This window comes from Neofelis nebulosa, chromosome 16, assembly GCF_028018385.1.
Source record: "Neofelis nebulosa isolate mNeoNeb1 chromosome 16, mNeoNeb1.pri, whole genome shotgun sequence".
Taxonomy (NCBI): Eukaryota; Metazoa; Chordata; class Mammalia; order Carnivora; family Felidae; genus Neofelis; species Neofelis nebulosa.
Genome location: NC_080797.1, coordinates 34,824,975 through 34,837,784, shown reverse-complemented (window position 1 = coordinate 34,837,784; position 12,810 = coordinate 34,824,975). Strand labels below are relative to the sequence as shown.

Sequence of the window (12,810 nt, the reverse complement as noted above, 5' to 3'; positions counted from 1 at the left end):
TCTTTGATTTGTTTTTTCTTGTGGTAAAATATGCCTAAGATTTACCATTTTAACCCGATCAGGTATCCACTTCAGTGGCATTAAGTACATTCACACCATCGTGCAACCATCACCACCATCCATTTCCAGAACTTTTTCTTCTTCCTACACTGAAGTGTGACTCATGAAACACTAACTCCCCATTCCTCCTCTCCCCAGCCTCTGATGACCATGATTCTATTTTCTGTCTTCATGAATTCGACTACTCCAGGTAGCTAACATAGGGGCATCCATACAATGTCTGTCCTTTTATGTCTGTCTTATTCATTCAGCATAATGTCTTCAAGATTCACCCATGTTGTGGCATGTGTCAGAATTTCCTTCCTTTTTAAAGCTGAATGATATTCCCTTGTATGTCTAGACCACATTTAGTTTACCCATTCACCCACCGATGGACAGTTGTGTTGTTTTCACCTTTTGGCTTTTGTGAATAACGCTGCTACGAACATGGGTGCACAAATATCTGTTTGAGCCCCGCTTTCAATTCTTTTGAGTATATACCCAGAAGTGCTGGATCACATGTTTAACTTTTTGAGGAATCTCCATGGTATTTTCACAGCAGCTGCTATTTTACATGCCTACCTGCAACGCACATGGGTTCCAATTTTTCCGCATCCCCTACAAGTTGTTTTTTTGTTTTGTTTTGATAACAGCCAATCTAATGGGTAAGAAGTATTTCATTGTAGTTGTGATTTGCATTTTTTTTTTAGAAAAAATTTTTAAGTTTCTTTTTATTTATTTTGGGAGAGGTACAGAGAGCAAGCGGGGAGGGGCAGAGAGAGATGGAGACATAGAATCTGAAGCAAGCTCCAGACTCCGGGCTGTCAGCATAGAGCTCAACTCGGGGCTCCAACTCACAAACGGTGAGATCATGACCTGAGCCGAAATCAAGAGTCAGATGCTTAACTGACTAAGCCCCCAGGTACCCCATGATTTGCATTTGTAATGACTGAGCATTTCTTGTGTACTTATTGTCCACCTGTGTATCTTTAGAGAAATGTCTACTCACATCCTTTCCATTTAAAAATGGGGCACCTGGGTGGCTCAGTCGGTTAAGCGTCTGACTTTGGCTCGAGTCATGATCTTGCAGTTCGTGAGTTCTAGCCCTGCATCGGGCTCTGTGCTGACAGCTCAGAGCCTGGAGCCTGCTCTGGATTCTCTGTCTCCCTCTCTCTGCCCCTCCCCGGCTTGTGCTCTCTCTTTCTCTCAAAAATAAGTAAATAAACATTAATTTTTTTTTTAAATTGTTGTTGACTTGTAGGAATTCTTTATATATTCTGGATATTAATCCCTTATCAGACATATAATTTGCACATATTTTCTCCCAATCTGTGGGTTGTCTATTCACTCTAACAGTGTCCTTTGATGCACAAAAGTTTTTGTTTTGATGAGGTCTACTTTTTTTTTTAAGTTTATTTATTTACTTATTTATTTATTTATTTATTTTGAGTGAGAGAGAGAGCACAAATGGGGTTGGGGCAGACAGGGAGGAGAGAGCGAGAATCCCAAGCAGACTTTGCACCAGGGTGGAGCCCAATGAAGGACCCAACCAACCATGAGATCATGACCTGAGCCAAAGTCGGACGCTTAACCGACTGAGCCACCCAGGCACCCCGATGAGGTCCAATTTATCTTGTGTTGCCTGTGGTGTCATGGCCAAGAAGTCATTGCCAAATCCAATGTCATGAAGTTTTCTATGGTTTCTTCTAAGATTTTTATAGTTTTATCTCTTACATTTAGGTCTTTGATCCATTTTAATTTTTGTATGTGATGTAACATAAGGCTCCAACTTTATTCTTTTTTTTTTTAATGTTTTTATTTTTTTGAGAGAAAGAGTACGCCCACGTGCATGCTCAGGAGAGGGGCAGAGAAAGAGGAGGACAGAAGGATACAAAGCGGGCTCCACGCTGACAGGCTGACAGCAGCAGCCCGATGCAGGGCTCGAACTTCCCAACTGTGAGATCACAACCTGACCCAAAGTCGGACACTCAACTGACTGAGCCACCCAGGCGTCCCTCTCCAGCCGCCCCCCCCAACTTTATTCTTTTGCATGTGGCTATCCAGTTGTCCCAGCACCACTTGTTGAAAAGACTCTTCTTTCCCCATTGCATGGTTTTGGCACTCCTGTGAAAAATCAGTTGACCATGGACACATGGGTTTCCTTCTGGACTCTGAATTCTATTCTATGGATCCATACATCTATCCTTATGCCAGTATCACACTAGGTTGATTATTGTTGCTTTGTACTAAGTTTTGACTTACTGTGACATGTGACTACTTCAACTTTATTCTTTTTCAGTTGGTTATTTAGGAGTATATTGTGTAACTTCCATATATTTGTGAATTTTCCAGGGCTTGTCTTGTTATTGTTATTTGGGTAGTGAGTGGCTGATCATTTTAGTGAGTCCATATACTTCCCACCCCCCACCTCCCTACAGTGCAAAGCCTCTGCTATTGCTCATTCAGGGGGTGCAGACTTGAGTATGCCCAGTAACCCTAGCATGACAGTGATTTTCACCTCTTTCCCTGACCACACCCAGCTGTTAAGCTACACGAATTGTTGGCTAATTGCTATATATTTTCCAACAATGCTTTGGGGGAAGAAATGGCTCCACAAACTGATCCAATCAAATTCAGGTTTCTTTGAAGGGACAGTTTCACGGCCAGTGTTTGAGATTTGTTCTGACCCCGAGAGAGCTCCTCCCGGCTGTCTCTTTCCCCATCTTTCTCTAGCACACTCGCTAGCCCAGCTCAACCTCTACCTCCAATAAAGCTATCATTCTCCTGCCACTTGCCTTTCACAACCTCCAAGGTTTCAGAGAGCACCCTTAAGCTTGAACTTCCCTTGCAAATGAAGTCCGTTCTTTTGAGGAGAGATTCGAAGTTTTCTGTTTCAGAGCCTGCCTCTCTGTCCCGCCCCGTATCTCTTAGCCCTGATCATTCTTAAGCTGCACACCCACGTCTCCTTGGACATTCCAACGTATCCAGATTTGTACTCAATCTTCCTCCCAACCTGCTCCTCTCCCACATCTTCCCCTCCCCATCTCACTGAGGAGCATCTCTATCAATTACTTCCCAAGCCAGAGACCTGGAATTACTCTAGACTCCAATCCTGCTCTCCAGCATTGGTCACAATGTCTGCATAGTAGGCCTCAGGGCCACTGCTGTGGTATCCTCATCTAGAACCTCCTCTCCTCTGACCCACACTGTTGAAACAGCCTCCCCGGATCCCTGCCTTCTTCTTTTGCCTCCCTTCAATCCATCATACACAGTGTCGCTATAGTATTTCCTAAAATGAGACTCTGGCCATTCCTTTGCTTGAAGTCTGGTAAGGTTTCACTTGCCATCATGCTCAGGTGAAGTTTAAACTCTTAGCCTGGCACACTAGGCTTCATCACTGGCCACAGTTCTCGAAGTGTGGTCCTTGCCCCCGTATCACCTGACAACTTGTTAGAAATGCAAATTCTGGGGCACGTGGGTGGCTCAGGAGGTTCAATGTCTGATTTCAGCTCAGGCCATGATCTCATGGTTCGTGAGTTTGAGCCCCCAAAGGGCTCTCTGCTGTCAGTACAGAGCCCGCTTTGGATCCTCTCTCTCCCCCTCTCTCTGCTCCTTTCTTGCTCACTCTCTCTCAAAATAAATAAATTTTTTTAAAAAAATGCAAATTCTGAGGCTCAACCCCAGGCCTACTGGCTGGGACACTCTGGAGAGTCGCCCAGCGATCTGCACTTTAGCCAGTTTTCCAGGAGATTGTGATGCAGGCCTGAGCTGAGAAGCAGACGTCACGCTCTATCCGGCCATATCTGGCCCTCCTGCATCTCCAGCCTCTGCCTGCGCTGCTCTCTCCGCCTGAGCACCTCTCCTAACTCCCATGTGTTCTTTAGGGGTCAGCTCAAGCTAACTGGTGCCCTTCTTCCATGTTCTCTTGTATTCCCTTACGGCCTCAGGACAGCTTTATTGCAGCGCGAGCCAATCTCCTATCATGTTTGGTTATGCTGGTCATCTTTCCTGGGCCACGATCCTCTTGAGGGCAGAACAATTTCTCCTCCCACTCACAATGCCCAGCTCAGAGCAGGCAACTCGAAATGTGCTTGAAATTTAAGGGTAAGCTTTGTAATGGGAACAGTGTGGAATCAGAAGGCTAGGAGGTACAGACGATCACTCTAATTTTTAAAACATCACATGAACAGGAAGGTAAGAAATGCCCCCTCTGCCATCAAAGCTAGGACACACTCTCTGAGGCCACCAGTTCCGTTTTTCACAGTCACACTGATGATCGCAAATATTTCCCTATCAAAGCCACCCTCCCTCACCACCTCGATGGAAAAAAAAAAACAGAACTCAATATTGTCCCTTCAGAGGAAGGCTTTATTGTAACATAAAATACACAATTTTGTGACTGCCCCAGATTGTACACAATACTTTTTTGGTGGCTACATAGTAATCTGCCTCAACACTAAAATATGTATCTGAAATAATTTCACAAAGTTTTAAAAAGAAAAATTATAAAAAGTATACTTCCACTTTAAGTTCTATTCACTTTTAGTCTCCCCACCCCCCCTACAAAAACCCGGCACATACCACACATTGAAACATTTGATGACTTATGTGTGTGCGTGTCTGGGGGCGAGAGAGGCAGAGGAGGTCAAGACTTGCCACTGCCTCTTTTGTGGTTTGCGGGAACAGGGAGAAAAGAGAAAACACAACGCAGATAGCGAGCATACCTTTCAGTCAAACATCTCTCCCGTCTATCAGCGCAGCCTCAGGAAAACGGAGGACAGGTCAGCGACCGTACCAGCATGGGACCCCTCTGCTCGGGGCAGCCACGCTCTTCGGCTCCCGTCCCCCCAATCTCCAGTGCCAACTCTCAAGGGCAAGCTCTGCCCACAGCACACCCTGGGGCTGGGTCCCTGCCAACGTGAAAGTGTGTCAGTCCCGCCCCATCAGGGCCGCTGAACTCCCGGCCGGCCTGCCACGGCACTCAGGGCACTCAGGGCACTCAGGGGCCGGTGCTGGTGAAGTCCAAGGGGCAGGCAGGGAAGGGCTCTTTATGACTGGGTCCGAGAGCGGTCAGGCCTCCTCCTCCCGCTTCCCCAACACTCATCCTCATGGGTGGAATTTTAATCAAATTTTGAGGGGTATGTAAAGGGCTTAGCGACATCCTATGTCACTGCTGGTATCATGGAAGGGTCGGCCTGCTCCTCAGAGGCAGAGAGATTCTACTGCCTGGCATAGAAAAATAAATCAGTGTATGAAACCAAGCCAGGGCAAACAGCAGCTTTTAAAAAGTCATCTTCCAATAAATAATTTACTACAGAGGAATATTTTCCTTTAACATCAAAACACTGATAAATTCAGAAGTCATTTTTGTAAAAAAAATATGTTTATTTACTCACATGTATAAAAATAAGGTTTTTAGGGCCATTCTCTCCTGGTGTGGTCATTCCTTCTTTTGGAGAAGGGGGCCGGGGGTGAGTGACCTTTAGGCCTACCCCGAAAGCTATACCTGCTTCCCCCTCTTCCCACCTGACTGCGATAGATGGTTCCTTCCTTCTGGGGTAAAGCTACGGAAGAAATCGTGGACGTTGTACTGAAGCTGTTTTGTTTGCTTTCTGCAGCTTACCAAACTTCTTAGGAAACCCACTGACTGTGTTGCCCCAGATTACCAACGCTGACACCCAGTGGCCCGTACCAAGTGGGCAACAACGTCGCTGAGCACGCTGGCCCCGGGTTCGAACTGCACCCCCACCGGCCCCTCCCTGAGATGGCCCATGTGGACAGTGAAGGGAATCGAGGTGACCTGGGTGTGAATGGCACAGGACCTGCCACAGGAAGAAAGGGCTGTGATATCAGATTAGGGTGGGAAGAACAAAACAAGAAGTCCTGATTTAGAAACAAAACACCAGTCAGCCTGTGCGAGTGGCCACCATCAGTAAGCCGTGGGGTAGCCGCGCAGAAGGACGGGCAGACCAGAGGGCAGCTGCCCCGGGTGGCAAGGCAGCTTTCTCAGCGCCTGTGGGTCACGGATGGCCTTCCACTCTGGCTGCGACACAAAGGACATCAGCACTGTAAGCTGCGGTTATGTGACCCTCTTTTCTTTTCTCTGGTTCATCAAACGTGTCTGCGCACGTGCGCACACACAGAACTGAGGGGTAATTCACACAGTGGATGGAAGGAGGGGGAAGGAGAGAACATGTAGATGAGTTCAGTGTTACTTAAAAAGCAACTACCCATCAGACAACCCGTGACTTCCCTTGCCCCAACAATCACTGTATGTCCCCGCTTTTTCCCATCCCTACCCAGGAAAACAGGAGTCAGGGAGAGGGAAGGAGGGAGGACGGCTTTCTTTTTCAAAAGGCCATTTGTACATTTCAGAGGAAAGCAGAGACAATCACGGTTATATATCAATTGCTTGGCCGACACAGTGACAAATCTCACAGGAGAGGTGCTTTCTCCTCCCTTTGTCCTTCTCTGACTTGAACAGCCACATGTCAAAGTTCAGCCACCCTCTGGACACATGGCCAAGTTCCAGGGTTCATGGAACTACTGCCTTTTACACAAGGTTAAAACAACCACAGCCACTGTTTACGGCCCCAGTGCTGCAACTAAACTCTGGACAGCAAGGGGGAGAAACAGCCCAATGTGAAAATTCACCCACGCACACACCCACACACCCTCACACTCACACACTCCCACACGTTCCCTTCACTGGTGCCACCACGCACAGAAACACTAAAGTCACAACTAGTATTAACACTTCACATTATGAGTATTGTTTCCAAAGAGAAGCGATTCATGGAATTAAAACATCCACAAGAGTAACTCCTCTGGCGAGGACGAAGAAGCTAAAGATGGAGATGGGGGCGTCATGACTGCGCGTGAGGGATCCACTGACTGTCCATAGGTCGGCCCAAGAGCTCTTCCACACGCCGCGCCACATCCATTGTGTCATCCAGATCAAAGTCCCCATCATTGTCAAGGACGGGGTCAGGGCTTGGGAGAAAAAGATAAGAGATAAAGGGAAGGGGAAGGTTGCCCAAGGCCAATGATGAGCCACAGAGACCACCCCAAGCCCCACACCCCACTGGGTGAACAGCCCAAGATGGCCTGTGCCCTTGGCCTAGGCTTCAGGGGAAAGATGCTCCTGATCTGAACAGTGGGGAGTGGAGTCCTTTGCTATTTGGACGGAGAGGCTCAGGCTAGAACACCCACCCCAGCTGTCCCTAACCCAGGCTGTCCACACATGTAAAGCCCATGTGCTCCTTATACAAAGCAAGAAAAATCTACATTTTGAGAGAGAAGAGTAGTTGACATTTGCCCAACCCCATTCTAAACTACCAATACCTTCTGTTCAAATCTCTGTCTCCCACCTGGGCATATGCTGGTGCCTGGCCTGGGTGGTCTCAGACCTACAGGAGCTCTGGGTCCCTTTGTCCACCAGCCCCCCGGGGCCCAGTGTGAGCCCCAGAGAACACAGCCCCAGCCCCAGCTCCTCCCTGCGGAGCCCCAGAGAACACAACCTACTTCTGTGGGTACATGTTATAATGAGCCTGGGGGCACACGGCTGGGGAGGGGGCCTGGTCCATGTAGGTGGCGCTGGCCCCGGCAGAGTCTGCAGACGCATTCACAAACCTGCAGGAGGAACAGGAGAAGCCTCAGTGACCTCAGGGCAGCGGCTGACCTGGGGAGGGCTCAGGGGGCATGTTTACATCTCTTTGGGGTGTGGAAGCACAAAGCGCCCCCTGGGTCTGGGGGTCCAGCTGCGGGAGTGGGGTCCTGGGTCCTGGTCCCATTGAGACTAAGCTCAATTCCCTCTCCGGGGGCTGAGCCAGGTTTTAGGGGGCCAGGGGGTGCTGGGACCTACAGGGCCTATAAGCGGGAGGGGCAGCGGTGAGGGGCGGAGGGGGGGGGCGGGGGGAAGGGAAAGGAGGCAGCAGGAGACCAGGGCTGGACCCTGGACACTTACTCAGGGACCACTTGCTTGATCTGTGGCTTCACGTATCCGTCCACCGCTTTAGCTGCCGAGGGGGGGATGGTGATGAGAACCAAAGTTCTCAAAGAAATGAAAATGCAATCTCCCTTAAGAATCACAGCTTTTCTCATGACAGGACACAAGCACCTAATTCTATCTTAGGATCTGATACAAACACTTAATATTTGAATCTGTTAGGGGGACCTGGTGTAGGAGAAGCCTTAATATTAAAACTGCAAGTTAAGATATCTTCCGAGTTGGCTTGGATGTGTTGATAAATTCTTCAAGCCACAGAAAATGTATGCTCCAGGACAAATCTAAACCAAACATTAATTGCACACTAAGTGTAAAAAGAAAAAATATCTTAAAAGTTTAAAGTCACAGATGTGGCAGAGTGGCAGGATTTGCTTTGTGTCCCAGGCAACAACACTGGGAGGAGATCAGAAGAGAACACAAAAGGGAACACACTGTCAATCACAGGGAGAAGAACACTGTCGTAATTAGAACTTTAGAACTGCCCACAAAAGAAATGGGTTGTCTTGGGAAAAACTGATTTTCCGACCCCTGGAGATCTTCAGATGGAAGGAGTACAAACACTTGTCAGGGGCTGCACAGAGAAATCAAAGAAAGGAATGAATTTGACTTGGTGGCCCCTGGAGTCACTCTGACTCTGAGAATCTCCTCTTTTAGGAAAGGGAGTGTCACGCAGGTGTCTGTGTGCTCTTTTGTGTCTGTGGGCTTTCTACATTTGCGGGTAATCTGACGGTCACTCATCCAGGTGAGTGCTGTCCATGCCCCGTGGCTGGTTAACAAGAACGTCCGTGTGTCTCTCTTTCACTCTCCCCAGAACCTCCACTGGGATGTGGGAGGCTAGGGGACAGATCGGAGAGTGGTCTGGTCAGCCATAGTTACCTTTTTAAGAGGCTGACTGTAGAGACCCAGTTAAGTGAGTAGTAGGAATGTGATAGTCTGAAGTTGGTGAATGAAGTCTCATTTCTTGGGTATGTGAGTATGGGAATACATATAATCCTAATGATGTCAGACAATGAAGACGACACTAAGGTCAAGAGGATAAAAAGTTTGTCAGTGAAACAGTCCAAGATAATGAAATGGCACACGGGGCACAAGTTGCTTGTTACCCTAACCTGCTTCTTCTAAGCCTTCAAATGTCAGGAGCTGCCTTTTTATAATACTGCATGCTTTTTGTGCTTTACAGTTTCTAAAGAATTTTATGGATTGGCAAAAAAGATAAAACCCAAAGAAATGCTGTAGAAAATAGGATTTAAAAACCTAAACTAGCTGTGCTAACAGAAAAAGAAACCATGGTAGATTTAATCCAAAATACCGCATAAATCTGAAAAATTTTGGCTTATATTCCCACCTAGAAATAGAATCATCTTTGCAGGGTGGGAAGGCATGATATAAAAGGCTCTATACAGGAAATAGGTTGATGAATGATTAGGCTATATAGAAAATACAAGTTTTGTACTTCAGCAAAATAAAACTTAAATGTTAAAAGAACAATGACATACTGAGAAAAATATTTGCTATATATACTAAAAGGCTTATTTACTATATAAAAGTTCTTACACCTTATTGGGAAAAGATGGAACCCCGAAAGAAAAATGGACAAGGAGTAGAAACACACTTCACAGAAAAAACAGAAACAGCCAGTAACACGGAAGTGAAGAAATAGACTCTTGGAGCTCAAACCCTGGTTTGGTCACTTTCTAGCTGTGTGGACTTTGGCAAATTATGTTACTTCTCTGTGCCTCAAGTGCTCCTATGTAAAGTGAGGAGAGTAACAGACGTGCCTCCCAGACCTGTTCTGAGGATTAGATGAGATACTATATGAAAGCTGCCCAGGAAGGGCCCAGTGCACAGGAAGTACTCAACAAATGTCAGCTGTTATTACTCTAGTTACAATTTTGCTATTATCATTATGCAAAAAGACATTTGATCTTACTTAGAATCAAAGAAATGAAAATGAGAACCAAGACACCGTTTTTATGCCAGTCAGACTGGCAAGAATGAAGCCAGTGAACAGAATCTATGACTGGCAGGGGATATGGAGGAGCAGGTGGTCCAACAGACATCGGTGGGAGTGAGAACGGATTCCCCATTCTGGAGGGTGATTCTGCGAAGATCTGTCAAAATGCTTAAAAAGCATGTATATCCTTTGATACAAATTCTACTTTAGGAGTTTATCCCAGGGTAGTAGTTGAATAAGATTAATGTACCAGGTTATCTCAATATTTTTTATTTCTTTTTTTTATTATTATTAGTTTTTAAGTCAGCTCTACACTGAACACGGAGCTTGAACTCATGAGCTCAAGATCAAGAGTCACACGCTCCACCAACAGAGCCAGCCAGGCGTCCCCAGCTTATCTCAATATTAATTCACAACAGAAAACTGTGAATAACTTAAATTGTCGGTCTCAAATATCCTATGACTTCACTCATAGGAGGGCTTTAAGATACAAAACAGATAAATATAAGGAAAGGGAAGCAAAAATAATATAAAAATAGGGAGGGGGACAAAACATAAGAGACTCTTAAATATAGAGAACAAACAGAGCGTTGCTGGAGGGGTTTTGGGAGGGGGGATGGGCTAAATGGGTAAGGGGCTTAAGGATTCTACTCCTGAAATCATTGTTGTACCATGTGCTAACTTGGATGTAAATTATAAAAAATAAATTATAGAAAAAGAAAAAAAATTGTCAGTCTCTCAAATCAGTGACATCGAATCACTCACTGTACATGGAATTCCATGCAATCATTATAGTGATGTTGTAAGATTATACTTACAGACCTGCAACTCTGCCTATGGTATATATAATTTTTAATTTATTTAAATGTTTTATTTATTTTTGAGAGAGAGAAAGCGTACAAGCAGGGGAGGGGCAGAGAGAGAGAGAGAGGGAGACATAGAATCTGAAGCAGGCTCTGGGCTCTGGGTTCTGAGCCCAATGCGGGGCCTGAACTCATGAACTGCAAGATCATGACCTGAGCCAAAGCTGGACGATTAACAGACTGAGCCACCCAGGTGCCCCTGCCTATGGTACATTTTTAAGTGGAAAAAAAAATCAGATCACAAAAGATGATGGATAATACGACCCAAACCGTTTACTGAACTCCAAGCCTGACATGATCTGGCACCCCTATTGCTCTGCCCTAACCTCCCACACTTTCCTGCTCATTCAGCTCTGGCCTACTGGGCCCCCCTCGTGGGGTTTTTCAAATACACCAGTCTTACTCCCACCTCAGGGTTTTTGCACTTCTTCTCTCAACCTAGAAGGTTTTGGTCTAGATCGTTGTATGGCTAGCTTCCTCATTTCATTCAGCTCTGCGCTGACAGCACCTTCTCAGAGAGACCTTGCCTGACCACTCTACTGAAATGCTACCCCCATCCTCCTCCCTAACCCGTCTCTACCCCTTGACTGTGCTTTCTTGTCTTCATAGCATCCATCACTAAATACATGTATTTGTTTGTTTGTTGTCCTTCCACTACTAGGTTGTAACCTCCACACAGGAAGTCCCCAACAAGCATCTGGTGACTGACTGAAGAATACATATCTGCACAGACAGGGAGAATATTTGCTACACTTTTTTTTTGGTGGTCAATCTCTGAATGAGAGATGCTATATCTATTTTCTTCTCCATACTTTTCTGGAAATTTTACAATTAATACAGATTACTTTTACACTCAGAAAACAATAAAACCATCTCTGTTTTGAAGAACAAATTTCGCCTTTCTAATTGTTTTGATCTAAACTTGTTTTAAAAGCAATTTGAGGGGTGCCTTGGTGGCTCAAGTCGGTTAAGCGTTGGACTCTTGATTTTGGCTCAAGTCATGATCTCGTGGGTTTGTGAGATCAAGCCCTGAGCTGGGCTTCACATTGACAGCATGGAGCCTGCTTGGTACTCTCTGTCTCCTCTCTCCCTTCCCCTCCTTCCACCTGTGTGCTCTCTCTCTCTCTCTCAAAATAAATAAAACATTAAAAAATAAATAAATAAAAGCAATGTGAAAAAAGATAATAAATTTGTTCCCTTCAATTTGATATTTGGGGTCAGCGGCAGATATGTTTTCTATATGACTGAAGAATATAGCCAAGGATTTACGACTGCCTTGAATAATACTCAAACAGCAATAACTAAATACTGATTGTGTAGGTTTTCATGCAAGACAGACAGACAGACAGACACACACACACACACACACACACACACATACACACACAAAAACCAAAAGAAAACTCAAATCGCAACAAAACCAGATCAGAATGCATTACCAGTGGCAGGCTCGCATGGGACTGGTGTGTAGTATTTGGAGTACACTTCATCTTTTGGACGATCAGGAAACACGTAGATAAGGTAATTCAGGTCCCCTAAGCGGTCAGCCAGGGACCGGATGGAGAAGTCTCTGGTGGTAAAAGGCATCAGATTCCAAAACATTCTTTCCTCTAGAGCAATAAACAGAATAATCGTATTCTAAACATGATTTCTGAACAGGAAATCTTAAAAAATCCAAACATGCTACAAATTAAAGACTCTCCGTTAAAACTGTCCCAATAAAGATCTCCATTTAAAATTAACCACAGGTTGTAGTTCAAGTCATTTATCAAAGCCAGGGGGGAAAAAAGCAGGTAATGCATATGGCATTTCCCTAGAGAGCCAATGATCTCAGGTAGTTTCAAGTTCAAATGGTTTTTCGGTCCCTCTGTAGAAGAAATAGTTCTTATGGACTCCAATCCTTGATTGCTGTACAAAACCATCTGAGTGAGACAGGAAGCCTGCCG

The 12,810-nt window shown here is 45.6% G+C and overlaps 1 protein-coding gene across 2 annotated transcripts in view; it reads right to left on the bottom strand.

The window, feature by feature from the left end:
- Positions 1-4,386: 4,386 nt before the first annotated feature.
- LOC131498158 (signal transducer and activator of transcription 5B) overlaps positions 4,387-12,810 on the bottom strand; it is a 66,071-nt gene continuing 57,647 nt past the window's right edge. For both annotated transcript variants that reach the window (XM_058705094.1, XM_058705095.1), the window contains 4 exons: positions 12,304-12,474; positions 8,006-8,057; positions 7,564-7,671; positions 4,387-7,032 (listed from right to left, as the gene is read on the bottom strand). In XM_058705094.1, coding sequence (XP_058561077.1) covers positions 6,906-7,032; positions 7,564-7,671; positions 8,006-8,057; positions 12,304-12,474 — 458 coding nt within the window. In that variant the 3' untranslated portion in view covers positions 4,387-6,905. The remainder of the gene's footprint in view (positions 7,033-7,563; positions 7,672-8,005; positions 8,058-12,303; positions 12,475-12,810) is intronic.